The 17,624-nt window shown below is 42.3% G+C and overlaps 1 protein-coding gene across 2 annotated transcripts in view; it reads right to left on the bottom strand.

Moving 5' to 3' along the window:
* Positions 1-17,624, bottom strand: part of LOC144502453 (TNF receptor-associated factor 1-like) — a 40,524-nt gene that overhangs the window by 16,324 nt on the left and 6,576 nt on the right. The window contains exons 2-3 of one of the 2 annotated variants that reach the window (XM_078226380.1): positions 4,382-4,488; positions 1,026-1,118 (exon numbers count right to left, since the gene is read on the bottom strand). In XM_078226380.1, the coding sequence (XP_078082506.1) occupies positions 1,026-1,070 (45 nt within the window). In that variant the 5' untranslated portion in view covers positions 1,071-1,118; positions 4,382-4,488. The remainder of the gene's footprint in view (positions 1-1,025; positions 1,119-4,381; positions 4,489-17,624) is intronic. The other variant, XM_078226381.1, reaches the window with a different exon arrangement.

Genomic DNA, 17,624 nt, shown 5'->3' with positions numbered 1-17,624 from the left:
CCAGAGTTGTCGAACAAACCCAGACACAGTCTCCGCCACTGAGGAGGGAGGCAGAATACAAACTGTGCAGTACATGGATGATGCTCATCTTTGGCACCATTCTAGTAACAAAGGGACCTTGGTGTGTTTGTCCATAGATCTCTGAAGGCGGAAGGGCATGTTGGTAGGGTGGTGAAAAAGGGACACTTGCCTTTATCAACCGCAGCTTAGATTACAAAAGTAGGGAAGTCATGTTGGAGTTGTATAGAACTTTGGTGAGGCCACAGTTAGAGTACTATGTGTAGTTCTGGTCGCCACATTATGGGAAGGATGTGATTGCACTGGAGAGGGTCCAGAGGAGATTTACCAGGATGCTGCCTGGGATGGAACATTTAAATTTTGAAGAGAGGTTTGATAGACTCTGGTTGTTTTCGTTGGCACAGTAAGAAATCTCACAACACCAGGTTAAAGTCCAACAGGTTTATTTGGCAGCACAAGCTTTCCTTCTTCAGGTGTTTTCATTGGAGCAGAGAAGACGGAGGGGCGACCTGATTGAGGTGTACAAGATTATGAGGGGCATGGACAGAGTGGATAAGGTGCAGTTGTTCCCCTTAGTTGAACAGTCAGTCACGAGGGGACACAAGTTCAAGGTGAGGAGCAGGAGCTTTAGGGAGGATGAGAGGAAAAACTTTTTTACCCAGAGGGTGGTGACGGTCTGGAACGCACTGTCTGAGAGGGTCGTGGAGGCGGGATGCCTCACATCTTTTAAAAAGTACCTGGATGAGCACTTGGCACATCATAAGATTCAAGGCTATGGGCCAAGTGCTGGTAAATGGGATCAGGTAGGTGGTTAGGTGTTTCTCACATGTCGGTGCAGACTCAATAGGCCTTTTCTGCATTGCGTGATTCTAACACAAGTAGAACAGTGTATATAGAACTGAGAAGGTATTTAATTGTTACCCTTGAACTAAAACATACACTGCATTATAAGAATTAAAATGACAGAAGAGCCTTAATTCTTTTTACTTGAAACTCCTCCTCAGTACCTTAGCATCTGGTAGTTTCAGCTGTCCTGATATCCCCACATCCATCTTTGCTTTATGATCTTTATACCCTATGTACACATCTGTTATATGAACCTGTGTGAGCAAAAACATAAGAAGAATTACAAATTTCCAGGCTGCTGTTGTAAAAGAAACCACTTGTCCTCTGTAATAGTACTTCATCTGCCGCTCTCCCGTGTTAGCTGCTCTTTCCCACCTGGGTACAATATTACCTGACCAAAATAGTTCCTCTCTCCAGCTCACCAAAAGAGCACATTAAAATATACAAGCAGAAATCACTTTGGTCTATTTCAAACTCCTAAAAGTCTGCATGCAATTGGTTTTGGTCTCCATGAGAAATTGTGTGCCAATTTCTATAGGCCAGTCCAGATGACATATCTTTTTCTAAGGGACATTAGTGAACCAGATGGGTTTTTCCCCATTTCCTTCCAGCAGTATGGAGAAAGGCTAAAAAATAATCGTGTGCAGCCTACCTTCACAGCCACGCTGTTTTTCCCTTTGGGGAATAATTGGGGAAGTGATGGGAGGATTCCTGAGCTGATTATCAACCCATTGAACCGCGTTATGAATGCACCATTCATGGCCAACAAGTCCTGGCATTGGTCTTGAACCCGGAACTTCTAGTCTGGAGGTAGCAGCACTACCACTATGCCACAAGACCTCCTGCATACAGTCCACCATCAGAATAGAGATGATTGGGTAATTTTGTTTGCTTTCTTGTATGTTAAGTAAATAAATTGCCACATGCTTGCTGCAAATCCTGCCATAAATCCCACCCCGTCCTCCACTCACACAGTGGTGTCAACGGTCACTCCAGGAGCATCTAGGTGTCCTGAAAGGGGAATGAAAAATAACATCCATTTCCAAGAAAAATAGTAAAAACAGGATGAAGTTTTCAGGTGCTTTGAAATGACTTTGCAAAACTTGATACGCAGCCAAGTGCTGGGAATTTTTTAACAAGCAGCTGTATAGGCAAACTGATACTCTGTAGTTTAGAGTTTGTACTCTCTAGTGATACATACTTTGGCATCGCTTTAATTCTAGCTGAACGAAAAGATTAATCCTTCCCCATCCCTAACTGGTCTCGCACGTTCTATCCTTTTTGAACTCGAGCTCATCCAAAACTATGCTGCCAGTGTCTTAACTTGCAGCAAATACAACCTCCCCTGTACTCACTGACTGAAAATTTTCATCCTTGTTTTCAAATTCCTCCATGGCCTTGCCTGCCTCCTTTCATCTCCTCCAGCCTCACAACCCTCCACAATATCTGCATCTGTCTAAATCTAGTCTCTTCAGCACCCCAATTTTAACTGTTTCTCCTTTTGGCAGCTGTGCCTTCAGTTGCCCAAGCCCTAGGATCTGAAATACTCTCCCTACACCTCTCTTTCCTCCTTTAAGACACTCCTAACCTACCTCTTTCATCAAGCTTTTGATCATCTGACTTAATATCTCCTTATGTGGCATGGATCATAATTTGCAATGCTCCCGACTCTGACAAAGGGTCATCCAGACTCGAAATGTTGGCTCTATTCTCTCTCCACAAATGCTGTCAGACCTACTGAGATTTTCCAGCATTTTCTGTTTTTGTTTCAGGTTCCAGCATTCACTGTAATTTGTCTTCATAAAAGTTGTTGTTATTAATAAATGACTCATTGAAATGTTGACTTGTCAGTTCAGTAAAGAAACCTACCCAATCACTAAGACATTGAAGAAATTTTTTTTACGATGTACAAAACATTTAGCATCAGGTATCCTAACATTACAGGTAGGTGATGGAAGCAATACACAATATTTTACTGACATAGATGCTGAACTGCAGTGAACGCAACATAAAATAGGGTGCAGACAAATTCAAATTAAGTACCAAGCAAACAGAGCAATCTTTGGCAGGGACTTTCCAGTGGATATGTGTATGGCTAGCCACTGGTTGTAAAAAGATCAACAGTCATGCAGGTATTTTCTTTTGCTGATGGTTAATTTTTTTGTTGTTGCTTTATTTCAAATACTGAAACTGTAGCAAAGCTTAGACAACAAGGGAAAAATATATTATTCAGTGGTTAAGTGTAGCTTGGATGTAGCTCATTTAAAGCAAGCAAGGCGAGACAAAAATCTGGTGTCTGAGCCTGAGACTCAAAGTCAGACTGTTTGAGGCTGATACAAGGTCTGGTAATGAAAGCTCAGATGTGTGTTCTGATGTCTAATACAGTTGTACAAATTAGATTCATTTTCAATGTAGATATTGTGATATTTGCTGGCGTGGTTAGGATTCAATAGTTTCATTAAGTTTTACTGTAGACCCTGACTTTGCTTCCCATGGTTCTATACAGATACATCTTGTGTGGCCTTATGATATTGTCCTGTCTGCACAATCTGTAATAGTAAATAAGGATGGCATCATCAGATCAGATCATTAGGTACTACATGACTTTAATTAATCCCAGAAAGCATACGTGTCTCAGGTACACCCATAGTGCTATTGGAGAGAGAGTTTCAGGATTTTGACCCAGTGACAGTGAGGAAATGACGATATAGTTCTAAGTCAGGATGGTGTGTGTCCCAGAGAGGAACTTTCAGATGTTGGTGTTCTTATACATCCCGGTGCCCCGTTTTCCCTAGGTAAAGGCTGGGAGTTTGTAAGGTGCTGCAAAGGAGTCTTGGCAAGTTGCTGCAAAACATCTTGTGGATGATAAAGAATAGCAAACTCAACATCAGTTCTAAGAAGGGCACTGGTTCCAATGCACTGCCACTGGGTCCAAATTGCTCCTGCAGAGTTTACTTTGTGGAAATTCTTGAGGTCAGCCTTTTGCCACAATTCTCACGAGGTTTACATGTGGACTGGCTCAAGCACCAGAAACTTTCTGATTGTGGGAACGGCATATCCAGTGAGGAAGAGGCTCATAAAGGGCTGCCGCTTGCTCTGAGGGTGGAAAAGATATTAAATACCTGCAAAGTGCAAGATTCCTTGTTGTATCATCAAGGGTGAAAAACATAGGAACAGGAGTGTCTCTTTGGAATACGAGGTGTTGCTCCAGAGGTTGTACAGAGGAACAGGGCCATTGTTGATTTTTTCACAATGCTTATGATGAGTAACAAGTCAAATGAATGTTAACCCTTATTTTCATGAGTCACATGAGTAAATAAAGATAAAGATTTCAGGGCTCGGGTAGATAGTAAAAGTGGGTAGTTAGAATTTACCTAAAAAAACAAAGAATTTAGTCTCAACTTGGTGCATTATCACTGAGGCAACATGTAAAGCATGCAGGAAATTTTTCAACTCTTATTCACATGCTTATCTTGCTTCAAGTTATTGACATCTATTTAAGAAGATAGGTACTGACTTCCAAGAGCCAGTAACTGTGTTGCACCCTCTCACTGGGAAGCAATTAGAAGAGATACACAGTTCAGTGGTAGAATATCACAAGGAGGAAGTACTGGCGAGGAGAACCTGAAACAAATGTACAATGTCGGGAAAAAAAAGACGTTGATTTTATTTCAACTGTGTACTGAGAGTTCACCGCAAGATGAAGAAATAAATAGAAAGATGCACACTACTGTTGAGATAGGGTGGAGGAGAATGGCGGGGATACTGCACAAGGCAACTCAATTGTGCATGTGTGAACAGGACTATTTGTACATTTAGGTGCAGCATTACTGAAGTGATCATCTCATTGATTGGAGTCGACCTGCTTAATTGTTTCTCCCACACCAACTCACCCAATTCAAGCTTGCACCACCAGTATAACAGGTTGGGAAATTGGCTCAAAAACATGATAAACAAATCCATACTGGCTCTCCATTAGAAGCTTATGCTTGTCCAAGTGGCTGTTAATATTTTTCCTGGATTATTTTTCCCCCAAAAGCTTCTCTATAATTGATGCTAAGGTGAGTGGCCCATCATTGCCAGGTTATTCTTCTTGCCCTTTGTGAACAATGGTGTAACATGTGCAATGGCACCACCCCCCGTATCAAAGAGGCAGTGGAAAATTGTGACCAGCATGTCTGCAATCTCGACACTTCCCTGAACAAAGAAGACTTGCATTTATTTGGCACATTTCATGACTTTTGCAGCCAATGAAGTACTTTGGAAGAATAATCATTTTTGTAATCTAGAAATGTAACCTAAGGTGCACCCCATTCAAAATGCATGACTTATCAACACCAGCCTTTGGAATGCCTCTTTATTTTTAACGCATCCTGTATATCCAGACAACCTCCATCTTTACTATATCTTAGGCAAAGTCTTTTCCTTGATAAAAAAAACTAGTCAGCTCTGAACAGCATCAATAAGAACCCAAGCACCAGTCCTTCTTATCGAGCAATGCTGCCTAGCATGGGAAAGAGGAAGAAAATACCATTCAAAAATGTGGGAGGGTGAGTGAAAGAGGCAAAAAACATTTCCTCCCAATCAGCTTTCTCTGGGAGCTCACAGCACCACCTGTTGGATTAGTATTAATTTCACAGAATGGAAGCAATTGTGTCAACGAAGGATATTGGAGCTTGGTCCTGGACGGAAGTAAATGGCCAACAATATTTTGCTTGGATCATGAATGCTATGCATAACTACAGCTAAAAAATAATAGTGATAAAGATTGTTCCATTTGTTTATAAATAGGCAATTCGACAACCAATTGAATTACTTCATTGTTTAGATACTAGGGGATTTTCACAGGAACTTCATTGCAGTGTTAATGTAAGCCTACTTGTGACACTAATAAATAAACTTATCATGGCTTTTCACACATTAAACTAAAGCACATTTTCAAAAACTTTTATATGATGGTTTTAATTTGTCTGTTAAAAGAACATCTTTTTAATTATTGACCCATCACCTCCAGTTTTTGATCCCTCTTTCAGACCCTCCCAGTACCTGCTTTGGCCAGGTCAGAATGGAGTGGGACACCTCGGTATTCGACACTTTCTCATCTCCACTTGAGCTTTCTGGAAATGTACTTTACGGAGAATTGCACGCACAAACCTGCATTCAAGCCAGTGAGATGAGAAACCAATACAGAGCATCACTTCCTGATAACAATGACTAACAATGACTTATTTTTAAGAGAAAAGTCCGCATTAGATCTCAGCTGATTGTCATTATTATTGCGCAAGCAAAAACACAGAGGCTCTTGACAATCTTGCTGGTTCACTCAGTAAATATTGTACATGTGAAAGACCCCTAGCGGAAGTTAATTGGAACTGCATCAATTTCGTTGGTGAATTTCAGCAAATAGAAATCCTGGGAGTGAATTTTCTCCCAAATGTTTGGGTGGGTTGTTGGCAAAAGAAGACCAGGAAGTTGCCCTGGTGCCGTTCCCGGTATTTATCCCCTAGTTACCATCACTTCAAACAGGTTTTCTGGTAATTCATGCTATTCTATGATGTATCTGTGGGACCTTACTGTACACAATTTGGCCTTCACATTTACCTACTTAATATCAGAGACTTCACATCAAAAGAACTGCATTGGCTGTGAAGCAATTTGGGACATCCTGAGATTGTGAAATACACGATAATAATGCAATCATTTTCTCTAAACAAAAACCCATTTGTCAACTCATGTGGCAGTAAAAGGGTTCATGACACGATTTGAAAAAGGACAAGGAGTTCTCTTGCATAATGCTCTGTGTTCAAATCACCCAGAAAAATAGATTGCATGGTGATTCATTCATTTTCTGAAAAGGTGGTACACTGCATTAGCCTATAGAACAATAATAGCTCTACTTCAAAAGCAATTCATTGCTTATAAACCACCCTGCAATGTGATAGGACATTATATAAATACAATTTCTCCTTCTGTATAAAAACTACAAGAAAATGCTACTTTCAGTCTATAAGACAATGTTCGCGGCTATTTTTGAATCTAATAGCTGTATTACTGAAAGTAGTCTAACTGGAATTATTGCTGGAAAATGGGATTAGAAATAGATAGGTGCTTGATAGCTGGTGTAGGCACAATGGGCCGAAGGGCCTCTGTCTGTGCTGACTCTATGGGTGGGATTTTACAGCTTTGCTCGGATGAGATCGTAAAATCCTGCCCGAGGCCAACGGAGATTTCCGTTCTGGGAATCTCGCCTGCCCCAGAAGGGTAGAGTTTCAGCCTATGATTCTAGTGTTGGTATCTCCCTTTAGCCTATTATATCAGATAAGGAAAACGGCCAGTGACAAAAACTGCCAAGAAGGCGGCTCAGGATGAAGCACAGCAGACAATAAGCCAAGGACCTGTGTTTGGGCAAAGCAGACATGCGTGCATCAGACAAGAAACAGATTAAGTAGTTTTGTAATTGGAAGACGGGATGGAACTAATGTCTGTGGTCATTTGAAATAGATATATATTCTGAAATAAAGTGGATAATCAAGAAAAAGAAACTGCTTTGGCCACTAGAGAATTAGTAAGGAAGAAACAAGTACATATGTTTATGTAATACCTTTCACTACATCATGACCTGCTAAAGTGCTTCACGGCTCATGAATTACTTTTGAAGTGCAGTAACTGTTGTAGGAAAAGGTTCCCACAAGCAGCAATGAGATGATGGCCAGACAATCCAACTGTGATGTTAGTTGAGAGATAATTATTGTCCAGGAAAATTGAGAAAGTTCTCCTGCTCTTCTTCAAGCACAGAGATCAGTTATGTCCATTTGATGGAGCACGCTGGACCCTGGTTTAATGTCTCGACCAAAAAAGGGCACATATGACGATGCAGTAAAGATTAATGTATCAGCCTGCATTATATGCTTAACCTTGAATAAGACTTGACCCATAATCTTCTGATTTAGAGCCAGAATTTTTTTTATTCTTCCATGGGATGTGGGTGTCACTGGCAAGGCCAGCATTTCTGTCCATCTCTATTTGCCCTTGCTAGGGCTATTTCAGAGTCACCCACATTGCAGTGGGTCTGGAATCACAGGGATACCAGCTGGACATGGTAAGGATGGCGGATTTCCTTCCACAAAGGGCCATTTGGGTTTTTACAGCAATGGATGATAGTTTCAAGGCCACTGTTACTGAGACTAGCTTTTATTCCAGATTTATGTTTTGAATAACAAATTGGTGGGATTTGAACCCATGTCCCCAGAGCATTAGGCCAGGCCTCTGGATTACTAGTCCAATGACATCACCAATAGGCCACTGTCTCCGCGATGCTTTCCATTGAACCATGCTGACACGAGTGCAGCAGCTGACAGGTAATAGGTACAGGGGATATGATGGTTGTTGAGCAAACCTATTTTGCTCTGAGAACAGAGTGAACATGGACCTTTGGCTAAGCCTCGGTAATTTTGAATTGTTCTTCAATTAAACCAATTAAAAATGAAATTACAAACACCTTACCGCCTTAACGTGCAACAATATCTAGCAATTGATGAGCTAAAATAATGTTGTGGAAATCATAGAATCCCTACAGTTCACAAAGAGGCCATTCATAGAATCATAGAATCCTTCAGTGCAGAAGGAAGCCATTTGGCCCATCAAGTCTGCACCGACCACAATCCCACCCAGGCCCTCTCCATGTACCCCCATGCATTTACCCTAGCTAGTCCCCCCGACACCAAGGCCCTGGCCTTACCAGCGCAGCCGCCCAAGGCTTGTAAGATTGCACCTGAAGCCAACGGGGAATGCCGTTCTGCGAGCCTCGCCCGCCCCGATTTCGGGGCGGCTGTGCCAGTAAAATCAAGGCCTAAGGGGCAATTTAGCATGGCCAATCAACCTAACCTGCACATCTTTGGACTGCAGGAGGAAACCGGAGCACCCAGAGGTAATGCATGCAGACACGGGGGTGGGGGTGGGGGTGCGGAGGGGGAACATGCAGAGTTTGCACAGACAGTGACCCAAGCTGGGAATTGAACCTGGGTACTTGGCGCTGTGAGGCAGCAGTGCTAACCACTGTGCGCGCATTTGACAAAAAGACAAAACCATTGTTGCAGCTCTACAGAAATCAGGAAAAGAACATTTAAAAATTAATAAGGAAACCTCTAATTTCCTCACAGAAGGAAAGACAAATATAGAGAGGGGAAAAAAAAGTGAAGGTGGAAGAAAAATGGGAATATAATTAACTTGCAAAACAAATCTCCATTCTGAATTCTGGACAATGAGCTTTAATAAAATATTCAGCTCCTGGGCCTTATACCAAGTCCAATATTCATGAGTGTTCTTGTAAGAGACATCTTTTGGGCCCAAAAATATATTTACCCTTAACTGAAAAAGGTACTTGAATTTACCAATGACTGTCTGATGTAGTGAGATGGACGTCACTGTCTTCAGGAACCTGCACTCACATCTGAAACATGGTCATGCACGGACATGGTACATGATGATGTCTTAATCTCCCGGAATTCAGCATTCACTGAATTAAGTTATTGTGATGAGGCTATTTCCCTCTCTGCAGACACCGGGTGTTACATTATTCATGAAGGAAGTAAGAATTGTTGCACCTTCTCCCATTTATGTGTCGATATTTTGTCATATCAAAACTCCTCAGCTGGATTGTCTGGCCAAATCGTCATGAGCTCCTACTGAGCTAGAGTTAAAGAACATAGGAGCATGAAATAATGGTGTTTTCTTTTGTCCATTAGCTGAGAGTCTGAGGCAGCATGATAATCAAAAAGATACTTAATTAAAAAGAATGTCAGGTATTTCACTTTAACATAAGTACAACTTCCATCAGAGTAAAGTGGCACTATTGGCTAGCGAACACAGTTCAAAGCCTTTAAAATTTTTCAAATCAGAATGATGGTACTTGTTTTCCCCATTTACACCACCACTGTTGATATTTACATACTGTCGGTTTGTGTCAAAACAGCTACATCAATGAAAAAACAAAACCTTTAATCCTTGCAATTTTAGTTGTGCTGGCAGCAATTTTTAACAATCATTTAAGGGAAGTGGGCTTCGCTGGCTAGGTCAGCATTTATTGCCCAACACTAGTTGCTCTCGAGAAGGTGATGGTAGGCTGTCTTCTTGAACTGCTGCAGACCCCGAGGTGCAGGTGCTCCCAGAGTGCTGGTGGGAGTTCCAGGATTTTGACCCAGTGATAGTGAAGGAATGGCAATATATTTCCAAGTCAGGATGGGGAATGACTTGGAGGGGAACCTCCAGATGGTGGTGTTCCCAGATATCTGCTGCTCTTGTCCTTCTAGATGGTAGGAGGTGGTCAGTTAGCACAGTTGTTTAGATGGCTGATTTGTGATGCAGAGCGACACCAACAGCGTGGGTTCAATTCCTGTACGGACTGAGGTTATTCATTAAAGCCCACCTTCTCAACCTTGCCCCTCACCTGAGCTGTGGTGATCCTCAGGTTAAATCACCACCAGTCAGCTCTCCCCCTCAAAGGGAGAGCAGCCTCTGGTCGCCTGGGATTATGATGATTTTATCTTTTAGATGGTAGTGGTCATGGATTTGGAAGGTACTGCCAAAGGAGCCTTGGTGAGTTCCTGCAGTGTATCTTGTAGATGGTACGCTGCTGCCACTGTTCGCTGGTTGTGAAGGGAGTAAGTGTTTGTGGAAGTGATAGCAATCAAGTGGGATGCTTTGCCTTAGATGGTATTGAGCTTCTTGAGTGTCATTGGAGCTACATTTATCCAGGCAAAGAGAAAGAGCTCCTGACTTGTGCCTTGTAGATGGTGGACAGGCTTTGGGGAAATCACGACATGAGTTACTCGCCGCAAGATTCCTAGCCTCTGACCTGCTCTTGTAGCCACAGTATTTATATGGCTACTCCAGTTCAGTTTCTGGTCAATGGTAACTCGCAAGATGTTGATAGTGGGAGATTCAGTGATGGTAATGTCATTAAATGTTCTACTTATTAGTGTCACAAGTAGGCTTACATTAACACTGCAATGAATTTACTGTGAAAATCCCCTAGTTGCCACACTCTGGTGCCTGTTCGGGTACACCGAGGAAGAATTTAGCATGGCCAATGCACCAAACCAGCACACTTTTGGATTTGGGAGGATACCGGAGGAAACCCACATCAAAGGGCGATAGTTAGATTCTCCCTTGTTGGAGATGGTCATTGCCTGGCACTTGTATGGCCTGAATATTATTTGTCACTTGTCAGCCCAAGTCTAGATATCATCCAGGTCTTACTGCATTTGGGCATGGAATGCTTCAGTATCTGAGGAGTCGCGAATGGTGTTGAACATTGTGCAGTCACCAGCAAACATCTCCACTTCTGACCTCATGACAGAGGGAAGGTTATTGATGAAACATCTGAAGATGGTTGGGCCAAGGACACTACCCTGAGGAACTCCCGTAGTGATATCCTGGAGCAGAGATGATTGACCTCCAACCATCATCCTTTGTGTCAGGCATGACTTTAACCAGCAGAGTTTAGTTTTGCTAGGGTTCTTTGATGCCACATTCAGTCAAATGCTGCCTTGAGGACAGTCACTCTCCCCTCCCATTTGGAGTTCAGCTCTTTTGCCCATGTTTGAACCAAGGCTGTAATGAGGTCAGGAGTTGAGTGACCCTGGTGGAAACCAAACTGAGTGTCCATAAGCAGTTTACTGCTGAGTAAGTGCTTCTTGATGGCACTGTTGATAACTCCTTCCATTTCTTTACTGATGATTGAGAGTAGACTGATGGGGCAGTAATTGGCTGGGTTAGATTTGTCCTGATTCTTGTGTACAGGACATACCTGGGCAATTTTCCACATTGCTGGGTAGATTTCAGTATTGTAGTTGTACTGGAAAAGCTTGGCTAGGGGCACTGCAAGTTCTGGAGCACAAGTCTTCAGGACTATTCCCTGAATATTGTCAGGGCCATTGCCTTTGCAGCATCCAGTGCCTTCAGCCGTTTTTGATATCGCATGAAGTGAATCAAATTGGCTGAAGACTCATATCTGTGGTGCTGGAGACCTCCATAGGAGGCTGAGATGTACCATCCACTCCACACTTCATAGAATCATAGAATCCCTACAGTGCAGAAGGAGGCCATTTGGCCCATTGAACCTGCACTGATAACAATCCAACCGACGCCCATCCCCGTAGCCCCATGTATTTACCCTGCAAATCCCTCTGACACTAAAGGACAATTTAGCATGGCCAATCAACCTAACTCTCACATCTTTGGACTGTGGGAGGAAACTGGAGCACCCAGAGGAAACCCATGCAGATACAGGGAGAATGTGCAAACTCCACACAGACAGTGACCCAAGGCTGGAATTGAACCCAGGTCCCTGGCGCTGTGAGGCAGAAGTGCTAACCACTGTGCCACCATGGTGCCCTTCTGGCTGAAGATTGTTGAAAATGCTTCAGCATTATGTTTTGCACTGATGTCCTGAGCTCCACCATCATTGAGGATGGGGATATTTGTGGAGCCTCTTTCAGTGAGTTGTTTAATTGTTCACCACCATTCATGACTGGATGTGGCAGGACTGTCGAGTTTAGATCTAATCTGTTGGTTGTGCTGTTGGCATGCAAGTAGTCTTATGTTGTTGCTTCACCAGATTGACATCTTATTTTTCAGTGTGCCTGGTGTCGCTCCTGGCATGCTCTACTGCACTCTTCATTGAACCAGGGTTGATCCCCTGGCTTGGTGGTAATTAAAGGCAGAGTGGGGGATATGCAGGGCCATGAGATTACAGATTATGTTTGAGTACAATTAAGAACATAAGAACTAAGAGCAGAAGTAGGCCAACTGGCCCCTCAAGCCTGCTCCGCCATTCAATAAGATCATGGCTGATCTTTTCGTGGACTCAGCTCCACTTACCCGCCCGCTCACCATAACCCTTAATTCCTTTACTGTTCAAAAATGTATCTATCCTTGCCTTAAAAACATTCAATGAGGTCACCTCAACTGCTTCATTGGGCAGGGAATTCCACAGATTCACAACCCTTTGTGTGAAGAAGTTCCTCCTCAACTCAGCCCTAAATCTGCTTCCCCTTATTTTGAGGCCATGCCCCCTAGTTCTAATTTCACCTGCCAGTGGAAACAACTTCCTTGCTTCTATCTTATGGAAGGAGACCAAAATTGTACACAGTACTCCAGGTGTGGCTTCACCAGCACCTTATACAGCTGCAACATAACCTCACTGTTTTTAAACTCCAACCCTCCAGCAATGAAGGACAAAATTCCATTTGCCTTCTTAATTACCTGCTGCACCTGCAAACCAACTCCTTGTGATTCTTGCACAAGGACATCCAGGTCCTTCTGCACAGCAGCATGCTGCAATTTTTTACTATTTAAATAATAGCCCATTTTGCTGTTATTCCTACCAAAATGGATGACCTCACATTTACCAACATTGTACTCCATTTGCCAAACCCTCGTCCACTCACTTAGGCTATCTATATCCCTTTGCAGACTTTCAGCAGCCTCTGCACACATTGCTCTTCCACGCATCTTAGTGTCATCTGCGAATTTTGACACACTACACTTGGTCCCCAACTCCAAATCATCTATGTAAATCGTAAACAATTGTGGTCTCAACACTGATCCCTGCTGCTGATGGCCTACAGTCATCATGGATGCCCAGTCTTGAGTTGGTTTTTGTTTGAAGTCTATCCATTTAGCACAGTGGTAGTGCCACACAACATGATGGAAGGTATCCTCAATGTGAAGTTGAGACTTTGTCTCCACAAAAACCGAGTGGTGGTTCACTCCTATCAATACTGTCATGGATAGATGCATCTGCGGCAGGCAGGTTGGTAAGGATGAGGCCAAGTATGTGCTTCCCTCTTGTTGGTTCTCTCACCACCTTCAGCAATCCCAGACTAGCAGCTAGAGCATGACTTTTACAATTAATGCATCAAACATCACTTGTTCAGTTTTTTGTACTGATGGAGGGTACAAGAAGGTGGAAGAGTTTCGTTTCAATACAAGGACACACTAGCATCCTGGTCTCATAATAAACTTCCCAGGATTTATTGAACTGTCCTCCTTTTGTAAAGAACATTTATCACAGAAGCATAGGTCAGCTTCGCTTTCAAGGCACTAATGATTACCAGAAAGAAAAATAGCCAGTCCTGATGTGAACTGAAGTCTCAGATGTTAAAGCACAGCATTTACACCCAGTTTACCATCTACTCCTCAAAGCACCTTGTTCTAATCCAACATGGTAGTTTTGCAAAGGCCATCCTAAATCTATATGCTCACCATGACACAAAAAACATGTTGTTGAAATGGAGGGGGCAAATACTTCAGAAGAACAAGAAAACCAAGTCCAAATATAAAAAGAATTTACAGAATCTTTACGATGCAGGAGGAGGCCAGTCAGGCCATCGAGTCTGTATTAGTTCTCTGACAGAGCACTCTACCTAATCGCACTCCCCTGCTTTCCTGGAACATTGCACATTCTCTCTTTTCAGAAAGCAATCTGATTCCCTTTTGAATACCTCGATCGAACCTGTTTCCATCGCTCTCTCAGGAAGTTTGACCAAAAGTTTTCCTCACATCACTTTACTCTTTTTGCCAATTATTTTGACTCCGTGCCCTCCTTGTTCTCTTGTGTGAGGACAATTGCTCCACTAATTACCCTGTCCAAACTCCTCAAGATATTGAATACCTCTATTAGAGAGACTTAAGGCCTTATAATTGTACAGGGTATGCCGCATAGAAACAGGCATTTGGCCCATCTTTTCTATTGCACACAAGTCTCCTCCCATTCCATCTATCTCATCTCACCCTTTCAGCATTAATTTCCTATTCTCCATTCCCTTTTGTACTTGTCAAGTTTCCTTTTGAAAGAATCCAAGCTATTTGCTCAGCCACTTGTTGAAGTATCAAGGTCCACATTATGATCCCTCTATGAGTAAGAAATCTTGCTTTATTTCCCTATTATACTTGTTAGTAACTGTTTACTGTGTATAGACCCTAATTTGGATTCTCCTACAAGCGGAAACATCAGCTACCGATGTTTTGTGGTCAAGAAAGAACAAAGCCGGGAAAATATACATTTTAAAAAAGGTAAACATTTAACAAAAATGTAAACAAATGTGATTTCTGACTCCTAGGTTTAAATTCTTATGGTACAATCCTGTTAATTAGAAAGGCATTTATCTGTGTTTTTAATGCAGGATTTACATATTAGGTGCATTTCCATGTTCTTCACTGCAATATTTTAGCAGCTGTCCACATACAACAAAGATATGTGGTTATGTTTAATTGTGCAAAAATTGTAGGACAAAGCATATCTTTGAATAATTAATACAAATGCAACTGAGATTTATTTCAAGAGACTTGCAGCTTTCTAAACCCCTGAATCGCTGCCTTATCTAAATGTATCTATAACATAGAATTATAGGAAAGATTGTTCTTTGACTGTCATTGGACTAGTAATCTAGAGATCCAGGATAATGCTCTGAGGATCCGGGTTCAAATCCCACCATGGCAGATGGTGAAATATGAATTCAATAAAAATCTGGAATTAAAAGTCTAATAACGACCATGAATCTGTTGTCGATTGTCATAAAAACCCATCTGGTTCACTAATGTCCTTTAGGGAAGGAAATCTGCCATCCTTACCTGGTCTGGTCCACATGTGACTCCAGACTGACAGCAATGTGGTTGACTCTTTTCTGCCTTTTGAAATGGCCTAGCAAGCCACGAAGGGCAATTAGGGATTGACAATAAATGCTGGCCCAGCTGGCAATACCCACATCCAATGGATGAATTTTTAAAAATGCCATTTGTTTGATTAATCAAAATTTTTGTTCCTGTTCTTACATAAATGACTGTATTTGAAGCTTATATATAATCTCCCAAGGGATAGCAACCAGGCATCATAAAACAAATCCATTGTGGAAGTGGCAAAGTAGATTGATGAGACACGTCTCATTTGCTCAGAAAGTACTGTTCAATTTAATCACAGATATATCATAGAAACCCTACAGTACAGATCGAGTCTGCACCGACCACAATCCCACCCAGGCCCTACCCCGATATCCCTACATATTTATCCACTAATCCCTCTAAATTACACATCTCAGGACTCTATAACGGACAATTTTTTTTTAGCATGGCCAATCAACCTAATCCGCACATCTTTGGACTGTGGGAGGAAACCAGAGCACTCGGAGAAAACCCACGCAGACACGGGGAGAATGTGCAAACACCACACAGACAGCGACCCAAGCCAGGAATCGAACCCAGGTCCCTGGAGCTGTAAAGCAGCAGTGCTAACCACTGTGCTACCATGCCGCCCCATATCATAAATCTAATAATGTGAACTATAACTAGCTGGACCAAATGGCCTGTTTCTGTGCTTTGAATTCTATGTAATGTAATGTTTGCACATGTGCATTGCACACATATGGGCAATTTTTAAAAATACTTTTCCAATTCAATCAAATCAAGTCCAATTCAGAGTCTCAACAAGTTGAGACATTTACGATCCAAGCTGACAAGACAGGGTACGCAATCCCTACCCTGTCTTGGGCCTGATCTACATGAGCCAAGCTGATTGGAGTAGGCGGAGGTTTCCTCCTCCAAGGCTTGATCTCATTTGCATCTTAGTATATGGCAATTTGTAAACTACCTGATGTACTAAAAATGAACAAAGCTCTATTCTGCCCTGTGTGCCATTGCCCATTCTGATTCGCTCCGTCAGTAATGAAATGCTGCTTTGTTTGGGAATGCTCACAATAGTTCTGTGAAATCAAATTCTAAACTTAATTCCCACAATAACATTACATCCCCATGGAAAGGCAGGAGGGTCTGGGGGATAATGGGCATGACTATTTTCAACACTATAGAAGCTCCCAAGTAAAAGCATAGATCATGCTTATTTTCTCAACAACAAAATCTCTGAATCCCGTTTCAGAAATTCGTGATGAATTCAAGCTTGCCTCTTCCTAAGAAGCTGTATTTTTGCATAATTACAAACATGTCGGTGTAGACATAGTTGGAAACTCGATACTTCAGCAGTTTTGTCATGTTATTTGTTTTCAATCTGCTTTCTTACACTTTTGGGTTTTTAGATGATTGTATCATTTACTGTCGGCCAATAAGTGCTCACCTTACCAGTGATGCACGCATCCCAAGAATGAATAAATATATAAAACAACTTTGTTGACCAGGAAATTCTCGGATCTTATCTCATTTTAGCAGAAACTGCATTTATATGAATAGATAGTATTTCTGTCAAACTGCCAGTGAAACAATGCCAGAGAATCAGGAACAGGTTGCAGGAATTTCCTGCCCACTTATACCTAGCATGCTCCTTTCCCCATAAATTCATCACATCCTCGTTATTGGAAATCTCAAAGTAATCACATTAGCTCTGGGTAAGGTCGATCTAGCTCCACAAAACCTTGCAGGAAGATTAGCATTACTGCCTCACAGCTCCAAGGACCTGGGTTTGGAGTTTGCACGTTCTCCCCGTGTCTGCATGGGTTTCCTCCAGGTGCTCCGGTTTCCTCCCACAGTCCAAAGATGTGCGGGTTAGGTGCATTGGCCATGCTAAATTGCCCCTTGGTGCCCCGGGATGCGTAGGTTAGAGGGATTAGTGGGTAAATATTTGGGGTTACGGGGATAAGGCCCCGTAATGTTGTTGGTGCAGATTCGATGGGCCGAATGGCCTCCTTCTGCATTGTAAGGTTCCTATGATTCAGAAATTCAAGTAAACCAAGAAAGTGTACTGTTGCTGTCTA

This window comes from Mustelus asterias, chromosome 13 (assembly GCF_964213995.1).
Source record: "Mustelus asterias chromosome 13, sMusAst1.hap1.1, whole genome shotgun sequence".
Lineage (NCBI taxonomy): Eukaryota > Metazoa > Chordata > Chondrichthyes > Carcharhiniformes > Triakidae > Mustelus > Mustelus asterias.
The sequence above is the reverse complement of the archived record's forward strand: the minus strand, read 5'-3'. Positions and strand labels throughout refer to the sequence as shown.